The sequence below is a fragment of the Homalodisca vitripennis genome, chromosome 1 (assembly GCF_021130785.1).
Source record: "Homalodisca vitripennis isolate AUS2020 chromosome 1, UT_GWSS_2.1, whole genome shotgun sequence".
Classification (NCBI taxonomy): Eukaryota; Metazoa; Arthropoda; class Insecta; order Hemiptera; family Cicadellidae; genus Homalodisca; species Homalodisca vitripennis.
In genome coordinates, this window is record NC_060207.1 from 104,369,512 (window position 1) to 104,395,312 (window position 25,801).

Here is a 25,801-nt window from a genome sequence, read left to right on the forward strand (position 1 = left end):
CCTAGGTGAAAAGCAGCCAAGAATGTCATCTTCACCACTTTCTTCTCAATTTGGTGTTTTTTGCAACTGAGTATAATCAATATCAACACTAACACTAACACTCATCAGAATCATAGCCCACCCAGCGGTCAATTCAACTATCCGTGCCGTCATTTTTACAACTAATTACACTACTAAAATCACATATTACAATCACAAACACTTTTCTATCAAATAACTAAACCAGCCAACGTAAAACACAAGCAAAAACGTCCTGGTAAACGAGTCACGGCGCTTTGTTTACTCACAATGCCATTACTGCAGTCAGCTGACAACAACAGCCTGTTGAATATCGTAAATAATCAGACAAATAAATTAACAAGAAGAAAATGAACAGCAATACATGTTCTTTGTTCTATCCACAACGTTCTCACATTATTCCTTGATAGAAATAGTTCGGAATTTGACCGTAAGATGGAACCACATGATACACTGATCGCTTGCGTCATATGGACGTCAAATCACAGAGTGAGGTTGTGAAGCGCCGCGTCTATACAACGTCAAACCATGTCAAAGGGTTTAAAGAATGCTACAAATTGATTGGTCTTATTTTGGTAGTAGTCTGTATCGATATCAAGTACACCACAAGCCATTAGAACACATCAAAAACATACCTCCGTGGTGGAGTTATAGCTTTAGCAATGTTATTTTGTTATTTCAGAGCATCAATAGCACAGATAGGGGAGTTTCTTAGGATGAAAACCGTGGTAGTAGAAGAGGAACCGAACCCTACGAATGAGCAAGAACATCCGTGTTGTGATCAGTGTGGCAAGGAACTGAACACTCCTGACCTGCAAGCGAACCATGAGATGTTGTGTCCTGGCCCCTCTGATGATAAGAATGGTGGGACTTTTTCATGTGAAGTGTGTGGAAAACCTTTTAAAAGAAAAGAACATCTATTCCAACATCGTAAATTACACACAGGTATGTATAACTTACTTATCTACCTTACTTACATTAGTTAGTACTTGCAATAGTAAAAACAAGAAATTTCTTAAAAAGTTTGTGGTCTCTTTTGCTTTTCTACACTGTGTTTGTAACTCAAATACCATTATATTTAAATTATGTTAATATATAGTTTTTGAAATATAGCTATTAAAATTCTATGAACCTCAGCAAACCCCTTTACGATAGAGTGGTAGTTTTAAATTAATTTGTATATGTTTGCCTCCAAAGGTTTAGAAATGACAGCTATTTGATATGTGGTATTTTGTTTAAATCATACTTCGGTTAAAAAAGCTATTAGAATTTGACATTTGAAAAACGGGAATTGGTTTTTAAGATTTAGAATCAGATTTGACATTTATTGAGAAGTTGAATCCACTCAACTGGAGCAAACAATTTAGTACACTCTATCCAATACCATGTCTCTTCTATATTCAAAGCAAATTACATTCCTCATGATAATATACAGGGTATTATTTTAGCTATTTGTACATTTTGTTTTTTTATTTTATCATAAATGGTATTTGAACAATTGAAAACTCTTTATTACAATTTTGTTTTCAAGAAGTAAGGTAACGATAAGGCATGGATGACCAGAGTGTGTTGCTGTTTGTTTCAGGAGAGAGGCCGTATGCTTGTGGAACTTGTGGCAAAGCGTTTAGTCGCAAGGAACATCTAGTTAGGCATGCTGTCTCTCATACGGGGCAGAAGTCCCACACCTGTGATATGTGTAGTAAGTCATTCTCTCGCAAGGACAACCTACACAAGCACCGGAAAACCCATGGTATCGCAGGACCATATGTATGCGAGACCTGTGGCAAGTCTTTTGTAGTAAAGCATTACTATCTGATGCACAAGACCAGCCATAGTTCTCCTGATAGCCCTGATGATCCCTTGCCATACCGCTGTGATATTTGTTACAAAGGTTAGTTGAATTAGTTATTTTGTGCAGTTGTTATATAAAGCATTTTGTCAGTTCTGATATGGCAATATTAACCCTGGAAGTAACAAACAAAGCTGAAAGTAGCTGGTATTTCTTACTGCATTGGTGTTGCCCGAAGACAGGCATGTGAATATGAGTTTAAGAGCCAATGAAGTTGAGGCTTAAAAAGTACATTTATTAATAAACGTTGTTTATTTTCATTTTATGAGATTTTAGTTTCAACTATGTACAACTAATGTTTTATCACATACCATAACTTTATGCTTATATTACAATGCTTACAATAAAATAATTCTAAATATTATAACAACTTAGTGAAAAAAGTTGTCCATCTTAGGATTTGAACTAAAGGAGCTAATGCCTGACAAATGCATTATTTTAATTCATTCATTAGAACTTTAGTTAAAATCATTAGCTAGTTTAAATTAAATAGATAAAGCCTTTTAACCCTTTTAAGATCAGGCTAAAATTTTATGTGTGCAAATTTTTTTTATTTTGGTCCATGTTTCAAAAACTGTGTAAATGGAAAATGTGTGATTTTCTATGCTGTTGGAAAAATAATCATATCTATATAATTATGTATTCAAAAGCTCTGTTAAGGCGTTATTGTTTTACCTATAATATATTCTACTGAAATACATATATGTGCTTATAACCATTGTTTATAATTTAGTTTTATTATATATGTGAGAGAACTGAATCTGTATTGTATGTTTGTTATAATTTTAATTGGCCTATACTTAAAATAAAATAATTATAATGTTACTTCAACAAATTATAAATCAATATATATATATAATATACTTGCAATTATTTTTTATATTCAAATTGTTTTCCGTCTTCACTAATACATCTTTGAAGTCTTTCTGGAATACTGTTACATACTCTATGGCATAGTATGGGATCATTGTCCAAATCATAAAATGCATCATGTATGTAGTCTTTCAGTTCGTCAATAGTAGGAGGCTTTCGAGAATAAACAGAGTCCTTGACTACTCCCCATAGGAAAAAATCCATTGGTGTGATATCTGGTGAACGTGGGGGCATGTCAATATCTGCCCTTCGAGTCATAACTTTTCTTTGGAAACGTTTATTTAAATAATCGCGAACGGCAGTGGCGTAATGTGGTGGAGCACCATCGTGTTGAATGTAAAGTTCTTGAAAGTTTTCTGCAAACGTCATGAGTCCTGGTACCGCGTAATTCTGAAGCATATCCAAATATTTATCTCCTGTCACTGTTCCTTCAAGAACATTATTGTACTATTGTTCTGTTCCTTCACAAAAACTATTGTACTACGTCTTGCTGTTATTTTTTTTTCTTCTTTTAACCAACTGTCCAGTGACTTTTGCGCCATCCTGTATATAAATTTTAATGTCTAGAAATGTTATATTTTGTTTTTAAATATAATTTTGTATAAATGTGTCAAATTTAAAGGTATAGTATTTCAAATAAATAATCTATAAATACATAATTCAGTTAGGTATATTTTCTAAAACAAAGTTTTTATCATGATTAGAGGCTAAACCTTTTTAGCATACTTAGAAGACCAAACATACCTGCACAAATATGTATTATTACAAAAAATTCTAAAAGTCCGCCGGCAATATATCACTCCGTTGATCTTTTTCATTTAAGTTACAATCTAGATCACACATCTGCACACATCTGGTCCTTCTCATGTAAGTTCCAACTGGCAATAAATCACACGGTTGGGCCTAAAAGTGTTAAAGAGAGATTATTAAACATTACTAATTATATTACTCAAATTGTAATATTACAGATTTATATTTTTCCATCTTATCTGTATCTCTCAGTATTAGGTAGTAAATCTTTTATTTTGATATAGTTAACATTTTGACATCCCATCTTGAATCCTTTCATTTAGAAATAACCTCTTAAAAAAATAATGACTATAATGTTGAGAATGATTTTGAGCTACTTATTAATTCTGAAAACATTTAAATCATGGTTCCTTATTTGCTTTTTCTAAAATTATTAAAAATTAACTCTACTATGCATAACTTGTGGAATAAATTTTTCAAATTCAATTTTAGGAATAATTTATGAAATGATTATATTTTTATTTATAACTATGGCTTTTGTACCTATTTTTCCCACCCACTGAACATAATGAACGTTAACAGCCAATAACTTCATATCATTAATGAAGACAGTTTGAGTCATAATACATATCACAGTTTACTGTAGTTCATTTTAAATCAATAGCATTTTAAAACACTAAGATCTTTTGTACATATGTATGAAATATAATTTAATTAATGTAAATGATGAATTTGGTTTTTAATAAGTTGTTTTAATTCTTATGTTTAAAACTTTCAGTCCCAGGTGCCTACGTGACTCTGCAGTGTAAATACCATTATCATGAATCTTCATGTGGGGTTGAAATTGTTAACTAAATAAGACAAAACAAATGCAGTTTGTGACAATGTTTTCTGTATAACAAGATAGTTTTAAATCATTTATCACATTTATATTTGAAAAACTAAGTTGGTTCTAATGTTCTAATATGGTAGATCTATGATGGTGGCCAAAACAATTTCAACTTAAAGACAATAAAGTATTATTCTTCTATCAACTGTTAGAGTTAGATTTTTATCCATACAGAATACACAAAACTTACTTTGTACATCTTATGCAGCAGAAAATTTACAGCGCGAAGATTTCCCAACACACAATCATAGACCCTGTGCTACTGACACAAGGATAAAATCAAATATCACAAAATGGAAGGATAGAGTTCTCTATCACAAGAATAAATCCATGTTCATATGTAGGCTAAAATGAATGTTAATTTAACTTATTAAATAATATTTTGTTTGTAAACCCATATTTAGCACAATTTATTATAATTTTACAGTAACAAAAACTAGTATTTAATGGGAGTTTTTTTAACAATAGCTTTTATTACTTGGAATGGTGTTGACAGGTTTCTCGGTGAAGCAGTACCTGACGACACATAAACTGCGCCATAGGAGCAAGAATGTAATGCCAGTGGACAGCTCGAGTGGTGAACACCCAGATCAGGACATGGAGCAGGATCCTCTATCTACTGTGAACCCAGCTGCTATCCTGCCACACCACCCCAACAACCCCCCACTCTTCCAGGTGGCTACTGGCACCAACACTACCACTTACCTCACTACCGCCGCCACCAATCAGCTTATTGAAAACTATCGCAGACTCCATTCCTCGTGACCCCCACCGCACTAGACACCCGGCTAATACCAAAGGCTACACGCTTTATCATTTCCTTACACATCTAATGTGGAAGTTACTTGAACTCTACTAACTTACTAGCATGCACCAACTTAATATTTATATTACCATTTCAATGAGAATTTAGTTTTATTATGGAGTTTGCAAAACTTGTTCTTATTTATTTTTCTTTTAATTATTTTATAACCATTATTTATAATTTAGTTTTATTATATATGTGAAAGAACTGAATCTTTATTGTATGTTTGTTATGATTTTAATTGGCCTATACTTAAAATAAAATAATTATAATGTTACTTCAACAAATTATAAATCAATTTTTTGCACTTTGAGAATGAACGTTACTACCACCGTATATTCTAAAGATGCTTTATTCATAAATAGTGAAAGTTAAAATTTGAAACTATTTAATTGCAGTTAAATTAATACAATGTAAAGTATAACACATACAATGAAGCTAGGAAACTGATGAAATGTCAGCAGTAAGTTAGTTAAATCTGATGATGAACTTGGTGAGCAATCGTATGTTTTTGAATAGGACATTTCATTTGCTTTTCTGGAGTATAGCAAGTCTAAAATGCATTTGATTTTGAAGTAACATGAAAAATTAAAATTGTTTGTACTAGTATGTGATGGATATTGCTTCATAAAGTTCAAAACTCAAAAATTTTTACGTACCCGAATATTAGTATTCTAATAGCTTTAATCTTGTCAAATATAGAGTAAGTTCATGGCAACATTTTAAACCTTTTGCATTGCAGAATAAAATTCAAGCTACAGAACAGTCAACCAACGGACTATGAAACAAGTAGACGATGCAAATGTTATAACAGGACATTGGAGCAACATCTTAACCCTTCCCACGCGGAATTTATCTTTCAATTTTGACTCGTAACGCGTAATTAAATTAAAAAATTTTTTTTTAGTTAGTGGTGGCTATTAGGAATAAAAAATAATACAGTATCACAAAATAATCAGACCCCTATATTTTTTAACAAATTTTCCAATTTTACAAAAAATTGAGAAAACAACCTTTTTACTTGAATTTATAAAAATATTTTCAATAGGGTAAAATTAATATTTTTTACAAAAAACTAAAGAACTAAATTGAAACATGTTTACAAAATACCTGCTTGTACTTACTTTTAGAAGTTGGGGAGAGTGTGATATTGCTCGAAGACATGTCTGGATGGAGAGGAGGATGGGCGGCGCAGGTCTTAGAAAAGTAAATTGTCTCGCGCCGAAGTCCTCTCTTTGCGCAAACCATACACTTGCTTGAACCCTTTTCTCTTCTGTCCATGAAATGTTGTCGGCCATCAAGTCTGATCTGGTGGTCCTTGTGATGGTTGCCCACGTTTTCTAGACTTTGGGTGGCTGACTGCAACCTTTTCAGCTACAAGAGCCCTCGCCAGAGACAATCTATACTGTCTATGTGACATTGGTTTCTTGTTGTACCTTGTTTGTATCTCTTTGTATAAAATGTATGAGTTTACGATAGAAACCTCAAACAACCAAAAAAACATTTTGCGATACCACTTTTTGATTCTACGCATAAACTGGTTCGAGCTTATGAAGTGATCGCATATGTTTTATGTAATCTATAATTACATCAGGTATGTTTGTAGGTGGTCTATTTAGCCATCGACGTGCAACCTCAGTCATCTGTGTCTTGCTGCCTTTGCTAAACGTGCTCAGCATATGGACAGCACGTTTGTCTTTCCATGAAACTACCAATGTCGAACCTTTCCGTTTAGAAGTTATGTCACCTTTCTTTATTTTTTTTCCCAGTAGTTTTCATTCCAGGTGGTAAGCCAGTGCGGTTAGGCATAACAGTTCCAGTAATTAGACAATCAAGCTTCAAAAGCTTTTCAGCTAGCTCAGGGCTTGTGTAATACCTGTCTGTATATACATGTAACCCCTTAGCAGGTGCGAGAGGGTCCTAGAGTAGAATAGATTCTGACAGAACTTTTACAATCTGAGTTGTTTTTAGTAGCTTGGTGTTTGGTATCAAAGTTTCTTGTCCATAATAAGTTAAAAATTCATATAAGTTTCCGTTACTGCTGTCGGATACGACAAACACTTTGAGTCCAAATTTTGTAGGTTTGTTTGGATTGTAGCACCGGAAGGACACTTTTCCTTTAAAGGAAATTGTACTTTCATCAATCGAAACATGACTAGAAGTATTATAAAACAACCTACTCATATTTCTAGTGTGTTCCAATACCGGGGCGATAAGATAACCTCTGTGAACGGGTGCATTTTCATCTTGGACATGATTGAAAAATAAATTCCAGAATATATTCAAGAACTCGTCCCTGTTAAAAACATCCCTGAAGAATGGGATACGGCTTTCCCAAAATATGCTTCAATCGATGGTAGTGGAATGAGACCCATGTTTATGACAGTTCCGAAGAAAGCTTCCAAATCAATAGGAGTAATGTCTTTCCAGGCATTCAGTCTAGCACGTGGTGAATTGCGTAGAGCACTTCGCTTTCTAGCATATAAGTTTGTTTCATTATTGATGTGAGAAATTAAGTCACCGTTAAAAAACAATTCAAAATATTCAATTGGTTCACTGGAATCATCGAAAGAGGAAGGTAGCATCGGCCCACTACTCACATTGTAAACAGGTATGGCATGGCTTGGGCCTGGGTCATTGTTTGTAACGTTTACCCAGCCTTGGAGTACTGTATGGGGAGGAGGGTTGGTTGGTTGAGCCACAGTAGTTGCAGGGGGGAGGGGAGGTTGCTGACCTTGTTCAGCAGGTGGTGGTGCATGTGACGCCGTAGACGTAGTCGGTCTAGTAGTTGAATGGGAGCGGGGTGGTGGCTTGCCTTGTAGAGTGCGAGGTGGTGTGGTTGGTCTCGTTGACGGTCCAGGAGCTACATGTGCGTCGTCATCGGCATGGTCATCACTTTCACTATCACTCAAAACATTGTGTAATAGTTCATCCTCATGGTCACTCTCCATATCCACATCACTCAATGTTGTTGAAAACGAAGCATTTAATGCATCAAATACAAAACGGATCAAGATCATCATCGTCAGGATTCGCCATTGCACAGAACAATATAGGCCTATAACGACACAACAAATAAAATAATAACAACAAAATAAAAAGATAATATAATGCTAAATACAACAGGAACACGAACAGTAAATAAGGAAATGTGGCAAAACAGTGTTAAACACTAAAATATGCCGTGCCGGGATATATCCGTTTACCGCGTAATGGTTCGCCGCAGACTGAGGCTAAATCACGCCACAAGGGACAAAGCCACGCCCTTCCACCATTGTGACGTGCCAATGAGGTTCAAACTGTAACATCTGCTTTTCGGAACTAGTATTCAACTCTCCCTTGAACTCTAGCGGACTCCACGGCAACTACAATTTATTAAATAACACAAAATAGACTTTGAAGGATGTATCCGTTTACCGTGTTTCGGTCAAAATTAGGCCTAACGGATATATCCGTTTGCCGCGTGGGAAGGGTTAATAAAACTATAAATTAAAATATTATAACAATCCAACAAAATCAATATTTACTATAACCTTAGAAAATGTATGTTGCCTAAGATTTATGAATGTCTATAAAATATATAACAATCAAATTTAAATTAACATGATATAAACTATAAACATAACAATCTATGATGAACAAATTTTTTGTAGGTGTTTTTAGTATTATAGAATTTAACCTATGCAAAGTGGAATAACCAGTGTAGGTTTAAAGGAACTAAAAACCAACAAGCATGATGAATTAACTTTAATATTCGGTATATCATAATCTGATTATAATTTGTTTGTTAAGGTTTGCAAGTAATCGTTCAATATATACATTAAAATAGTAATAACATTTGCATATGTTAAATTACATTTGGCTTTATCATAACAAACGTCTACGTATTGAGGGTTCTTTGATTCATGGTTGTTGTCATAACCCTGTAATTACTGAATTTAGAATTTGTGTAACCTTTAATCTCTTAAAATTAAATTTCTCACTAGTTTTACCATATGCCAGACTGCTGAGGCAACACTGTCCTGGGTAGTCTGGCAGTTTGCGCGTTCCAACAAGCAGTTGCCGGCCGTGGTTAATTTACAAAATCTGCTAAATTAAATCTGTGTTAAAAATTAAATGGTTGAAATAGTAGTTTATAAAATTAAATATCCAAGATAACGATTTTAAGAGCTCCATAACAAGACCAATGCAAATCTTTTTAAAGTGGCCAGTCAAGAATAATTGTTAAAATGGTAATTTTATAATAATTTTTTAACATAATTTTAAAATGCCAAGCTCAGAAACAAAACCTTTCTATTGATCTTACATAAAAATTTGGTTTTAATCGGATCACAAGTCTCAAGAGTTATAAATTTTCAAAGTTGCAGTTCAGTTGAAAAGCTCAAAAAACCAGTACATTTTTCTTTGTTATCAATGTACAATGAAAAAACTCCTGTTATTGTAGTTCTACTAGTTAATATGTGGTTAACTCGGTTATTTAAATTTTTGAGCTGATATTAACTGACTAACAGCCTAGGTCTATACTGTAGTTTGATATTACCAATTTAAGTTGTGTTTTTACATGCTGGCCAATTCATAAAATTACATCAGTGAGAGTTTTACAGTGGCCCAATTATTGGATATTATGACAATGATTTGTTCTAAATCATAGAAATCTGTCTATTGCATTCGCCCTCATGACTGGATTTCTAGATTTTTTTTCTCTGATCATGACTCCCAGAATCCAAAAATACATATGGCGGTAATTCGTATTCGCCCAACATTTTTATCTCAAGTATTTCACAAGATCACAATCAAAATGTCACTTTTTATAAAATAGTGAAGTAGTTTCAATCAACATTTATTTACTCCTACTTATTTTTCTATAAGTTTTCAGACGGTGGGCATGTAACATTTTTTTTAAAGTATACATTTGTACTATTAAAAGTAAATATTTTTACAAACATAGTTTCAGATTAACTTAACTAATTCAAGCCCAAGTTTTTACAAAGATTTTTGTATGGTTGTAACAGTTTTCAGAATTATTCAGGGTTTCAAGATTAAGGAGTTTCTAATTGGTTAAAAGTGTTACAATCATATTTAATGCTGACATTAAGGGTTATTTTCCCATTAGTGTTTCACGAATCAAACATTTGAATTAGTAAGCAGCATCTTTAGTTTGATGTTTAGATGTTTGACATTTTGGCCTCAATAAAGAAGTATTTTCATTCATTTCAAGATGACAGTAAATCTTTCTTTCTTCTGACTGAGCCGGAAGGGATATTTAAAATTGAAAGTGTACAATACAAATTTAGTCTTGTTTCATCTCATTCTCAAAATAGCAGTAGGATAACTAATTAATCAAATATTACATTCCAATATGTTCGGTGCAGACAATTCACACAGGAAGTAAATATTCATATTACAACATATAGTGGTCCAGAAATTCATATTTAGTTTTATAATTTCTCATCCAAACATATAAAGAATATGCTTATGCCTACTGTAATGCCTACTGTAGTTTCATAAAGTACAAGTAGCCTTCAGCTTGTTGGACTCCCACTTTCTATTGCTTCTAAATTTCAGGATTAGCTCAATTTGGGGGTTAGTTCTATATATTTGCTATTGATACATGTTGCAAGATGTAGTGATGGGCAAATCCGTGAATTTTTAAAATCGTATTCTGAATCGATTCCTTGTTCCTTGAATTTAAAATCCCATTTTTTAGCATATGATTTAGACAAAATTATCACCATTCCAATTTCTGCCATTCTTAAACCTTTCCACCGAATATGAGTAGGTGCCAATTCTTTCTTGAGGGCGATGATAACCGCAGCGTTTTCCGCCCCTTAAAAAAAAAAAACTATTTCAATGAATTTTGCAGAGGTTAAAAGAACTAAGTCATACCCCACCTTCTACTTTAATTTGATAAAGTATTATATGGGCTTCCAAATTTTTTGTGCAAAATTGTGAAGCCTACATACTTTTCTCATTATACATAGACGTTTTAAAACAAAATAACTATGTTTTTTTGACATTATTATTGAAAAATTCCGGAAATAAGCCGTTGTGAACGTGTTAAAAACTTAAAATGTTAGAAAAATTTCAAACCATCCCTGGCCACCAATGATAAAAAAATATTAAGATATAAACATAATATATTTTATAGAGGATGTATTTATGCAACTAAAATAATTGTGAAGTAAACAAAAATTGGCTTGTATATTTCCTACTGAGCAAGTGATAAATACAATAATGTAAGTAAAATAGTATTTACAAAACTAGGATAATTTATTAATTAGGTTATTTATCTACGGGTTTTCATTCATAAAGTACAAGTAAATCATGTTTTTTCATCTGTAATTTACGTAATGCTGATCAGCTGTCATCCATGAATATATGCACCAGACTCGGTAACACACAAACATAAATATAGATAATACTAACTGCAGGCAAAATATGATTTTACAAATGTACGATAATTTAATATTAAGTTCATCTATTAACTTTTTTTTAAACAAAAAAAAAGTTTGGTCATTTGTGTACTGCTGATCAGCCAATAATTAATGATGCAGCGAGTCTCCAATCCCACTGATTAATTCTTGGATCTGAATTTTTAATATGTCTAATACTATGTTTCGAGGATTAAATCTACCCTCTGTCTCAGGTGTATAAAACTCCATACATGCCTGAAACATGCCACAATGGACTGCCACTTGATAAAAAAAAAAAGTTTGAAGTCCAGACTGGAGAAGCATTGTTACTGACAGAAGTCAGGAGTACAAACAACATATCACATCTGCACCTGTGAAAGTGGAACAGTGGATAAAATCAAGAATCAAGAAGCTTTATTGTCGTTAAATACACACAGGTACAATAGACATTGTCAGACAATATAAATATATATAATCTATTAAAGTTCTATGGTGGTTATAACACAGTAATAAGTAATGTTTTTCTGTAGTAAGTTTATACATAAGTGGTTTACTTTCTAAAACTATATAAAAAAAAATTGCATAATAAATATTCACCAGTGCTAAAATTTAAATACTTACAAATAGGAAACACAAATGAATAATTTATCACAAAATTTACATTGAAAAATGAATATAACAAATTAAAATAGTTTTACTAGAATGCTGAGCTTAAATTAAAAGATTTCAAACTGGTACAATTAAAACTAACATATAAACAGTACAAATTAAAACAACATTTATAGTTAAAATGCTGTATCAGACCATTTAAAACAGACTATCAGAAAATTATGGTACTTGTATCACAGACTAAGAATTCATCCACAGAGTAAAAAGGTGCAACCTTAAACCAATTCTTAAGAACTGTTTTAAATTTATTTAGACTCGTTGTCCATGCACTATCAGGTAATTTATTAAACAACTGCACCTCCATAAAGCAGTGACTTTTTTTTAAATTTTTCAAGTCTTACTGGTATTAAATTTAACATATATTTTAAAATTGATTAGTGTGGTCACAGTCTAGTCTGAAATAAGAAGTCTTGAAAATGGGTGAGACTATAACAAACTATAACACTATTTTGTAGCTAAACTATAAGAGATGTGACAATAAAGTACATGTTGTTTATGTTACCTGTTTATTTATAAATACGAGAGTAGGATGAAAAGTAATGCACACATGCTAGTAAAACAATTGAAATGAGGTATAGAAGCGGTGCCTGGTAGCATTCGTAAGTACCATTCCTCCTCTACACGCATGTGCAGTTTGAATCCATTGTATTGTTAGCAGCATAACCATGCAGACGGATTCAAATGCTATGTCAGTCAGATGTAACATGTGCTGTTATTGAATTTTTAACTGCTGACGAAATGAATCCTGCCGAAATCCATTATCGTTTAAAGAGTGTTTACGGTGACGATGCTGTTTATAGGTCAACTGTCAATCGATGGATCAATGATAAAATTTCATGGTTGTGAGCCTGGAAAAGCCATAATTGTTGATGGAACACACAGTGGATGTCTGATCACTGTCACAGATCACAAACTCGTCAATGATTTTATTCAAAGTAATCTGTGAATCACCCGATAGTATATCGTAAACCATGTTGGAATATGTAAGAAACTTTTTGGTTTCATTATACAATAATTAGGATACTGGAAAATCTGTGCACGATGATGCCACGCCATTTAACAGACGAGAATAAACAGCGTCGAATGATATGCGTGTCATGGGTGCTCATCTCATATATATAAATATATGTACTGATCATCTTATTATACCCAGAAGAGAAAAGACAAAGCACTGAATATTGACATTAGGGTTCTCCTGCGACAAAAAAGTTCAAAACAACCACCTGAAAAAAAATCATTTTCACTGTGTTTTGGGATGCTCATCGAGTTTATGTGACTGATTATCTGGAACAAGACACGACAGTAAATTCGTCTCAATAACGCCTCCGACATCGAGTTTGTTGTGTTAAAGACAGCCTCGAGCCAATAATCTTGCAACACGACAACACTCGTCCACACACTTCGCACGCAACTGAAGAGGCATTGAGAAAGCTGAGGCTTAAACCAATTCCACACCCTCCCTATTTATTTATTTATTTTTTTATTCCCCTGACCTAGACCTCAGTGATTATTATTTTTTCCCTCTACTCAAGAGAGACCTCAAGGGCACTCATTACACTTAACACGATGTGGTGAAAGCAGCTATTGCGTCCTGGATTCGAGAAAAATCTGAAGAACTTTTCTGTGACGGAATAAAAACATCATCTGTAGACTTTAAATGTTTCATGAAACCTCATTTCTACATGAGGTCAATGATGGTGCATGTCCAACCATGGAATTTTACTGAGAGTCATTTGAGCCTATCAATAGGCTAATACAATTTCTCTGTTGTCTATTGGTGTGGGGGGGGGGGGCGAGGGGTGTTGATTTAAACTTTTGCTTAAGACTGCGTCACCTTGCAAGGGATGGTAGACATCTGAGTAAGGAGGGTAATTTTCTACTGGGTTTCATAATGCATCAGATTTTTTCTAAGGTAAGTGCTCATAAGGACGAAACACAATCCTTTGAACCAGGTACACCTGAACCTGATACTCCTACTGCTCCTGAAACTAAACCTTATACACCTGAACCCGAACCAGATACTCCTGCTCTTACGTCGGGAAACGATTCAACACCTCATCCCAATCCCCCATCTTAGCACAACGTGACTTTTTCCCCGTTGCTTCTGCCTTGGACTTCAGTCCAGGTGATGTACGCAACGGCTTTCATAATACCTCCCTGAAGGTCCTTCATCAGAATATACGGGGTTTAAATTCTAATTATGAAACTCTCCAGCTTTTCATTCAGGAAGAAAATCCAATAGTGTTGTGTATTAGTGAGCATCACGTTAACCAATTCGGCATTTTGCAATTGGATGGTTATGTGATGGCAAGTTCGTTCTGTAGATCCGGAATGGAAAAGGGTGGAGTTGCTCTCTTCATTAAACCAGATGCTTCCTTTTCCCTTATTGATGTCTCTGACTACTGCGTTGAAGGTTTCTGTGAATTGGTGGCCATTTCTGTTGAGCTAGACAGTGGAAAACTTTATATTGTTGGGGTATATAGACCCCCCCTTAATTGCAAGGAGGTCTTCTTCTACAAAAATATTTATGATTGTCTTTCACAGGTTGTGAAAGGGAGTGCAAATACAATTGTCCTGGGCGATTTCAATATTGATTTAGCGGGTTCTTCCAACGACTCCAAAACTATACTAAACGATATGCTGTCCTTTGGTCTTCGCCAAACCATTTGTTCGTATACACGAGAGTTTAAGAAGTCTAGAACCCTGATTGATCATATATACACAGATATACCTGAACCCTGTTTTTCGAGCTCTGTTATAGTGTCATACTTAAGTGACCATCATGCACAGGCTGCAATTGTTGGCTCTCAATCATCTTCAAAGTCATCCCCAGCTCTTTTCCGCTACAACCGTGTTTTCTCAGAGGAAAACATTAGTCTCTTCAAATATTACTTGAATAAGGAAAACTGGGCTGATTTGTATTCATTGACTGACTTAAATGCAAAGTTTGAGCTGTTCTTGAGTCACATTGACTATTATTTCAACGTTTGTTTCCCCTTGGTCAGGAGAAAGGTCCCTTCAGAGAGTAGGGACAAGTGTAGGATTAAGCTAGATGGTGAGGCGATAAGGGTTAGGGAACAGTTAAGATCCTCTTACTTGGAATCGAAAGATTTGCCTTCTGTCCACCCCCTTAGGCAAAGATATCTTGGCCTCAAGAAGTTGTATCGTAAGCTTATTCTGAAACTCAAGTCTGATAGTGTGGCTAAGCGGCTCAGAACGTCATCTAATAAAACCAAAACACTTTGGGGGATCGTTAATCAGAGTCGAGGTTCACATGACTTTAAAAAGTACCAAAAACCAGAAATCAGGAATAATTTAGGAGAGGTTGTTAATGATCCCTCAGAAGTGTGTAATATTTTCAATGATTATTTTCTTAATGTGGGTGATAAGTCCAACAAGGTTCCGCCTAATATTAGCTCTTCTGCCTTGAGCACATGTCCTCTGAATTCGTTTTTCTTGTCGCCTACTAATCCTATGGAGATTGCTGAGTCAGTTTGCAGCCTAAAATCAAAGAATTCCGCTGGTTCAGATGGAATGTCATCTGCTTTGTTGAAAAACGTAGTCTTAGAGCTGGCAGAGCCATTTAGTGAATTGATTAACCATTCATTTTCAATGGGTATATTTCCTGACTGTTTGAAACTCGCTATGGTCACCCCCACCCCTTTGTACAAGAAAGGCTGCAATCTGGACTGTTCAAATTACAGGCCGATTTCTGTAGTTTCAACCTTCTCTAAAGTTATAGAGAAAATAGTATTAAAAAGGCTTTGGAGTTTCCTACAGCACAACAAGCTGATGTTTCAACATCAATATGGGTTCACCCAAGGGAAAAGTACTGTTGACGCAATGTTCTGTGTCGTGCAGAACATTTTTGATACTATTGACTCGGGTAACCGGTCTAGTGGCTTATTTTTTTATTTAACTAAAGCCTTTGATTTAGTTGATCATGTTCTTCTTCTAAATAAATTGTCTATCATGGGGATTAGAGGTGTCGCACTTCAGTGGTTTCAATCATGTCTGGTCAAAAGGGCACAGTTTGTTAAGGTTGGTTCTATTGATGCGTCAAATAACATCTGCAATAGTTTTTCCACGAAAGGAACTATCAGCAAGGGCGTGCTCCAAGGTTCAATTTTGGGCCCTCTCCTTTTTTTAATCTTGATCAACGATCTTTGTAAGGGCTTAACTGTGCCAAACTTGTGCCTATATGCAGATGACACGTCACTAACGTTTTCTAATTCCTCCAGAGATCACCTGGAACTCGACACATTCTTAGAAGAGAATGCACTTGTTAATTGGCTTGAGCAAAACAGTCTTCAAGTAAATGTCTCAAAAACTACACTCATTGAATTTTCAATTAACAGCCATTCAAGCAAAAGTTTGCTCAGTATTCATTTGGGTGATGAAGCTGTTTTCTCAGAATGCTCCGTAAAATTTCTTGGCCTTATTATTGACTGCAATTTGTCTTTCCATCTCCATATAGAGCATGTATGTAGGAAGCTGAGTCAGGGTATTTTTGTGCTCAGAAATCTGGCTCGTTTCACATCAACTGAAATTCTTACTGCTACTTATTATGGCATCATCTATCCATTCATATCTTACGGGGTTTCCATTTGGGGTTCTGAAAGCACCAAAACTAAGTCTGTGTTTAGGCTTCAAAAGAAAGCTTTAAGAATAATTAGTCATGTCCCATCCAGAACCTCATGTGCTAACCTTTTTTCCTCCAACAAACTTTTAACTTTTCCTTCCATTTATATTCTGGAAACCTTATCATTTCTTCATAAAAGCTTTCACCTTTTTAATAGATTTTTTCCGACTCACATGTATGGAACAAGAAGTAAACCCAAATGCATTATGAATATCCCGCCACACTCCACCTCATTTTTTGAAAATCATTTAAAATATTCAGCAGTAATTCTTTTTAACAGTCTTCCATTAAGCTTAAGATTAGTCCAAGATTACACAGTTTTTAGAAAAAAATTGAAATGGATGTTGATCGAGAAGGCTTACTATTCTGTTAAGGACTTTTTAGCTGATAAGATAGTGTAAACTTGAAAAAGTAAAATTATTTTATTGAGAGACATTATTATATTTTGTTATGATTTGTTGATTTGGCATATACATTGTTAACTCTGTCTACATGCTGAATAAAGAATTTGAATTTGAATTTAAGTCGAAATTGCTGTTCTGTATGATTGTTTGTCTCTCCCTGTGTAGGACATCTCGAGAATGAAAAGCAAAATGATAATCAATTGAGTTGAAATTTTGCAAGCAACCTCAGCAATGCCTGTTACGCTACACATGGTGTGACATGCCTCTATCTTGTTATGCATTATATCTGAAGGTGGATTGGCCATTACATGCAAAAAAAGTACATTACCATTTTGGTTTATGTAAGGTTAAAAATAAATTTGTATATTTCAAATTGTTTTATAATAACAATGCGTATACAAAATGTGTATTTGTAATTACATTTCCAGTGTATCATTTTGAAATTTTACCAATGTATTTCATGTAAAAGATTTTGTGTATTTTGAAATTCTAAAAACCTCTCTTTTAAAAACAAATGTATTACCTTGTTTCTGTGTTAATACTATTGCTTTAGGTTACAATTAGCACATACCCGCAATTTTTCAGTAACATTCAATGTATTTTTTTTAATAGCTCCTCACGATTTCAGTAACACTACTTGTTCATAGTTTGTGAAGTTAAGGAAAGCACTTGTGACATAATACAATAGGGCCCTGTGGTATTTTTAAAATGGAATTAATCATATGTTATGTATTTATTTTTCAGTGTTCATGATTAAGAGGACCAGATTTTGTGCAAAATTGTGAGTGATTCTTATTTCATGTTTAGTACTTTTGGAGATTGCTGTTTTGCCCAAAGGGATTTTCGAAATAAGAATAAGCTATGTTCATCCTAGGGAGCTAAGAATGTTGATGTAAAATTTCTGTCCAATTGGTTTAGTAGTTTAAGCGTGAAAGCAAAACAAACAATTAAAGGATCTCTCACATTTATAATATTACTAGCAGTTACTAGCTTTGTATGCAATTTTGTAGGTGTTGCACCTGTATTAGTACTTCTGGTTTGAGTGAATTGTATTTCTGATGCCATTGTTGAGTTTGCCTTTTTGCCACAGTAAAAAAAAAATATATTTAAAACTTTAAATATATTATGGACTCTGTAATTGAATCTGGTCTTAATATTTTTTCTATATATGATTTTTACTTTTTCCGATCAAGAAAATGGCTGAGAAAATAAACATGTGACGAGAAATTCTTGTATATATATAATCTGAATCTCGGAATGGCTCCAACGATTTTCATGAAATTTAGTATGCAGGGGTTTCTGGGGCAATAAATTGATCTAGCTTGGTTTCATTTTTAGAAAATATTGTTTTATCTGTGTTTTCAAGCAATGTAAACAATTGCTACAAAGTCAATATTTATTTCTTTGTTTACATTCTGTGTAAGAATTCGAGGTCGGGACATTCACTACTTCGATACAAGGTATAGTGAAAATCTCAGACCTGCTCAGCATAGATTGAGATGATATGAGCAACTTCCTTCTCAAGCCGGCATAAAGTTTCTAAATGGGCTCATTGAGGAAATAAAATCAATAAATGATGTAAATAGGTTCAAAAGTGCATTGTGATACTTTTTAGTGTCCCATTAATTTTATAAAGTTGGTGAATTCATAGACCATCTCACTAGCTTCAATGTGCGATAGTACAGGGATGTTGACATCCAAAGTTAATTTTTGTTATATATTAATTTTACTGCTTGACAACTTTTATTGTTAATTAACTACGATATGTTAAAAATTGAATCGTTAGCATAAAACATTGTATTATTTTAATGAATATAAAATTATTATGTGGCACATGCTGTGCAATGTTAAAATTGTTTATGGCAATAAAGGTATATTGTATTGTATAGCTACTGAAAATGATGAGCAACAAGAGTGACATATGCAAGGTTTGTGCATCCATTGCATTTCCCTGAGGAACGGGTTTCTAATCGCATAAATAGAAATTCTTTTGGTGACTGTTGTTTGCATGAACGAATTTTAATGGAGCAAACAAAATTTTCAAATGAATTAGTACACGTCTTTTTTAAACCGTTATCTATATTCGAAAGAGTTTCATAAACAAATAAGAAACATAAATACATCTGTTGCTCTAGCATCCTTTAATGCAGAAGATGACAGAACAATAAATAGCCATGGCATTTATAGTTAAATCGTTTGTGGACAACTATATCATAAAATGAATCACAAAACACAATTTACCAGAAAAAAGATCTGATATTAAGTTTTTAAATGTATAGTAAAAGTTAGACTACTTTGTTTTTTATATCTGCACTGCTAGCAGTTACTCGCTGATTTACATGATATTTAGTAGTCATAGCACGCATATGACCACTGCTGGTTCTGAGTGAATTATATTCCCATCATCAATTTTGAGTTTGCCTTTTGGCACAATATAGAAAATACACCAAAAAGTGTATATTTATGGCCATTGTAATTTACTTAGTATAGCTCTTAGTATTTTTTCCATAGTTGATTTTGCCTTGTTTCCCCATCAAGAAATATATATATATATATATATATATATATAATTTCAATAAACATTGAATCGCAAAAAGTACTTGCCCCGCCGGGACATATATATATATACAGGCTCTGAAAACTCTACTTCTGTCAAAAGACAACTGAGATGGGTTTTATAACAGTCTTTAAATGTATAGTATAAGGTAGATAGTAGCTTTGTCTTTTATATCTAATGCTTAATATTGGCTTCAAATTTACAATTAAAAGTACATTAACAATGACACTATTTCCATGTTTGTTTGTTTTTGAATTGAAAAATATTTTTAAACAGTTAGCTGAAAGGTGTACATTAATACAAAAGTACAGTCCAGTGAACTTTCATCTAGCATAGTTCTTGCTGATTCTTTGTAAGGGAGTCTCCAAAGTCAAATTTTGACCATGTTATGTTTTAGGACTTTTTTAAGGTAGATGGGTACTTCTAATTGCTGAAATCTAAAAATAGCATAAAAAGTAAGGTTATTCCTTTAACCCTTTGAACCCCAGACCAAAATATTGATGGTGGAAAAAAACGTACCAAAATCATTTGACCTAAGAACTACCGAGAATCCCTGGAGCAGAAACAGCTGTTTTGCATACTGTTTGTAAAAAAATTAATACTTTTGCTATTTTTTATGCTATTGTCTTGTATTACACACCAAAATGTCCAGAATGAAATTATATACACAGAAAAAGATTAGTCTGAAGTATAAAAAAATGTTTAACAGCATTAAAATAATTTTAAAATATATGTATATAGATTTTTAGGCAAAAAAATTGATTTTAAGATTTTTTAATTAAAAAATAAGAAATATTTTTACCATGGGCACCCACATTTTATTTTTCTAAATTTAGTTTTGTGTATGTACAAAAAAAATTATATTGATATCTCTAAAAATAAACTTTTTTTGAATTTTTATATAAAAGTATGTGACTTGTAAAAACCTCTAGGCGTACAACACAAAAAATCACTGATATTACCTAAATAAATAAATAGTCAAAATTGTTGGTACTTACGATTTTGTATTTTAATAAAATACATATAAATATGTATTAATACTCATAAAATAAGTATTTTACGATTTCAAATAAATATGTATTAAACGCATATCCATGGCGACGATATTACGTCGCCCGGGGATTCTCGCAACTTCATTGGCGACGATACATCGTCGCCGCGGGGATCTTCGCATATCTTCTCGGCGACGATATTTCGTCGCCTGGGGTTCAAAGGGTTAAGAAATTACATACTATAAATGTAAACAAACTGAAATAAGTGATTAAATTAATTAAACATATGGTGGTGGTCATAAAACAATAAATACACAGAACATTTGATTACATTATTGACAGGCTCTTTCAATTAATACTTCACAACTTTAGATGCCAAGACGGGATTTTTGCTAGTTTAAAGACCAGTGGGGCGTAGCCTGGACGGAATTTTGAAATAAGAATAGGCTTATATTCACCCCAGTGACCGTAAGAATGTCCATGTTAAATTTCAGTACAGTTGGTTGAAAAGTTAACGAGTGAAAGCAAAACAAACAAAGACACTTTCACATTTATAATATTTTTTAGGATTTACAAATAGTTAATTCTTTAGAACTTATATGTAATCAATAGTAGATATATGTAGATAAATTTATTTGTTATTATCAAGGCAATTGCAGTAAACAGTCAAATTCTAATGGTTGACTGTAAACTTGTTTATATATTTGCAGTGTGGTTTTAGTTAATATTCTTCAACTGAAAATTATTGAAATTTACTTTATTATAGATTCATATAGGCAAAACTATATATAAATAAAAATGAAATGATGTTTGTTGGTTACCACATCACTTGGACATTTGGAGCAATTTGGCTATATTACTTTGAACATATTTGTAAATAATCGAAATTAGGTTTTTATCAACAGAAAAATTGAAAATACATCAATATAGATCAGTAGTTCCCAGAATTGGGGAATTCTAGGCGTTCGAAAGGTACTACTGAATTGCAAACAGCAGTGACAACATTATTATCTAATTTGTTCTATGACAGTCATTCGTTTGTTCGGAAAAAAAAACTTCACCAAAAAATTTAGAAACAAGACTGGATAATATAACATGTCTTGAAATTCTATATATCAAAATATGTTTGTTAATTATATTTTGGTCAATTGTGTAACACGTTTTGTGCATGTATAAAATTATATTAATATTTAAAACTAAAATGTTTCACAAGCTAATAAATAATATTTGTTCTTGGCAGTTCAAAAATAAAACTTTACTTTTTAAATAAATTATATAACTTTTTATAATATCCGTAAAATGTGAAGCTCAGATCTTTTAAAAATGTTTTTGGCATCTGTAAAGGTTTGCTTTTCATATTATTTGTTTAAATTATCGAAACAATTCAATTTATTTTACTATTTGTAAAGTTAAAATATGGGGATTATACATTATAAGTGTTGAACAAATAAAAATCTCCATTTTTATTTATCTGAAAAGTGAAATTAAATTTTTAGTTTTACTAAACACAAGAGATCATTTGGTCCCTAAAGTGTTAAAAAGGATATAGTGATTTTAAGCAATGAAATGGCTCATTTTTGAGATAAAATGTAAATTTTTAATACTCTGTGTTGTAGGATTTTAAGCATAACACCTTTATAGGATCACTTCCTGTTTGCTTGTTAGCAACACCTCTACCTTCCATATGGTTAGTCTGAAGAGCTCAACTTGGCATGGTAGAGTACTGTATTTGCCCTTAGGAAAGGTGTGTTGATCAATCATAAATTTATCTTATATCCGTTTGTAATGAGATGAATACTCAGAATTGTGAGCTATTAAACAGAGTAGAGCCGATGCTAATTAGCGAAGTAAAGCCATTTATATTTTTAAAATGTTGTATTAACGAAAAGTATAGTTTTCATCTGCCTGCCATCCCCTCCTTCCTCTCTAAAGTTAAACTCTTCTAGACGCATAGAGTCTCAGTCAAAAATTAACAATGAGCTTGTTACTGTATGGTAGTTTTTCTCGGTTTTGTTGACAAGTTCAATGCCTACATTGCGTTTTATATATGTTGATGTTAGGGTCAAATATTTTTGTACTGTAAGTTAAGATTCTTGTTAAGTATACAGATGTATAGTGTCCGTTTTTGCTTGTTTGTAAAGTAAAACATTACCCAAAGGAGTAAAATATTCAGTCACTCAATTTGTTCATTTACATTAAAAACGTAGATTATGCAGAATAAACAGTTTACAAAATTTATATTTCAGTACTTTTTCTTGGGGTGAAATAATGAAGAATACATAGAGCAACATCAAAGGTTGGGCAGTTGACATACACACTTTTATAGCGAACTAATCAGCAGTAATAGATTTGTTGTGAAACAAGAAGTGGGTATAGCAAGAAGGCAAACAGATGTGCCCACAAGGTGATCAAGACTCAGTGGCTATTGGAATAAATTGTGATATCAAACATACAAGTGTCAATGTTCTCTTGAAAATGCAAAACTCATTAATTAAATGTTGTATGACTTTAATACTATTTTGGGCTACTTGTAAAACAGATTTCATATGACATCCATACTTACTATGCATATTGTGTATGCACTCCTCAATCTCATTTATTCATTTTGCCCTTATATTACTAATAAATAAATACTACAGTGTACGAAGAGGGAGGAAGAAACAGCTGTGCCAGACAGGATCTAAAGTAAATCCGGATTTACCAGATCGGTTTGAAATGAATTTCTTTACCCATTTGAAATATTTGATAGTTCCTGATCAGAAAATCAGTACCAAATATATAAATATCTACAATAGAATAACTTGAAGATACTCGTATTTATTGAAACAAAACTGGCAAAATCTTTGTAGAATTAAAGGACAAAATTAATGTCTCAGTTAATGACTTAATTTGTTGGTTATGACAATTCCTGTGTTAAGGTAAGATAGCTCATTTAATTCTACATTTGTATTGTTAAAAAAAGTGGTAGAAAAATGTAATTAAAAAATCATTTTATTCTTTTTGGTCTGGAGTAATTTAAATGTAGTGAGTAATGTGAAATTGTATGATTATAGTTCTACAGTATTGTTGAATGTTTAAATGACTATAATGGATAAGAGGTCGATTTAACTTAAAGTTGGTCAATTAATTCATGTGTACACCTTTTTGTGCATAACGATTTTATATGCATCATACATATAATAGAAATCCAGCACTGATAAAAAATAAAAGCATAATTTAGTCCTATTATTTTCTTATATTGCAGTAAATCTAGTCTTCCCTTAAATTAACAACTCTGTAAAGGTTAAAACCATATTGTCATCACAAACATAATATTTTATATAATACTAATTAGTGTGTGGTAGTAAGTAAAATGCGATTTATTGTACCTACTTGACCTGTAATTGTGTAACTTTGTTTTAAAAGTTCCAAAATTTGTTTGATCGCCTTCATACCAGTGAACTGTAGAATAGTTGATAAGTTAACTTATTTGTATGTGTATAGTAAGAGCCGTAAAGGTGTTTATATTTTTTCATTTAGATAATTTTGTAGACTAAAAGTCTAATTTTGTAGTGTACAAATATAGAAGTAAATATATTTTATGTAACCTGATATTGTAATCATGGATTATTATGTACAAATTGTATAATTTAAGCATAAATCAGTATCAAAGAGAGTTTGATTTCTAATTGAGTTCTTATTTTAAACTCCTGACTGACAATACAGAATTTCAAAACTTATGAATAAGTATTGGATGTGATTGTGCAACCAGTTATTACAATTGTTCATCCGAAGCAAGAGTTTGCTTTTAAATTGGCTTGTACCAAAAGTATGAACAATTTAGTAAAAAGTAATACTCACATAAGTCAACATTATGTTTACACTAGTAAACCTGTGAAAAGAAATATATGATCAAAGTGAAATAAAATTATTACATAATGGTTTAAAACAGAGGTTCTCAAAGTGTGGGGCGCGACCCCCAAAGGGGGCGCAATAAAGGTTCAGGGGGCCAATGCTTGCTTAAAAAATTAATTTAATTTACTTACAAAATAATAAAGCAAGTTGATGAAGCTACCGATCTTCATAGAGTTGCTTATTTAATACGTTTTGTAAGATTTATCGATGGTGATGCGATGCTGGAAGAGTTGCTTTTTTGTGAGACGTTTTCATTTGTCGATGAAGCTACCGATCTTCATAGAGTTGTTTACTTAATATGTTAATTAAGATTCGTCGATGGTGATGCGATGCGGGAAGAGTTGCTTTTTGTGAGTTTTTTTAAGTAAGCTTTCTTAAACACTTAGAAATCCTCAAATCTCGTAAAAAGGAATTTTTTTATAAGGACTTGATGGTTTGGCATGGATTCAAAACACGTTCAAACCATCCGTCGATGAGTGCTCCCTCAACATAATAGGAAAAGAAAATCTCTTTGACCTCCAGTGTGACACTGAGCTTGAAATTAAATTTAAAGAATTTTCTTTCTGGATTGGTGTACAAAAGGAACACCCAATATTGAGTGAAAAGGCATTGAAAATACTCACTCTATTCGCCACCACTTATTCTTGTGAAACTGGGTTTGGCTCTAGCTGCCATGAAGGGTAATATCGCTCACACTGAATTTAACCAAGCAACTCAGAGTAGCGTTATCATAACTGGCACCGCGTTTCGACAAACTATGCGCAAAGAGAAAACACGCACACCCTTCACATTGAAGCTCTTTTTATTATTGTTACTTTGAGTTATAAATAATACATATGTACTGTAGTAGCTGAAATAAATAATAAATTGTAATTGTTTTTATAGACTTTGTTGTTTGGTTACGATTAAACCTATTGCCCCGTTTAGCTCTAATGTAGTATGCATAAAATGTGGAAAACTAAGCAATTAAAGTTGGCTGTACAATTTCAAAAGCCACTCACTTATGTAGTACACTTACTTGTAGGGGGGCCCGGCTACCACCTAGA

General features: G+C 32.9%; 1 protein-coding gene across 4 annotated transcripts in view; it reads left to right on the top strand.

Annotated features, from left to right (window-relative positions):
- LOC124368534 (zinc finger protein 114-like) overlaps nucleotides 1-19,857 on the top strand; it is a 43,665-nt gene extending 23,808 nt beyond the window's left edge. For 2 of the 4 annotated variants that reach the window (XM_046825778.1, XM_046825787.1), the window contains exons 7-10: nucleotides 701-963; nucleotides 1,604-1,909; nucleotides 4,876-5,054; nucleotides 11,831-12,076. In XM_046825778.1, coding sequence (XP_046681734.1) covers nucleotides 701-963; nucleotides 1,604-1,909; nucleotides 4,876-5,054; nucleotides 11,831-11,974 — 892 coding nt within the window. In that variant the 3' untranslated portion in view covers nucleotides 11,975-12,076. Of the gene's footprint in view, nucleotides 1-700; nucleotides 964-1,603; nucleotides 1,910-4,875; nucleotides 5,492-11,830; nucleotides 12,077-18,056 lie in introns of those variants that run through there. The other 2 variants (XR_006922962.1, XM_046825793.1) reach the window with 2 other exon arrangements.
- Nucleotides 19,858-25,801: the final 5,944 nt, after the last annotated feature.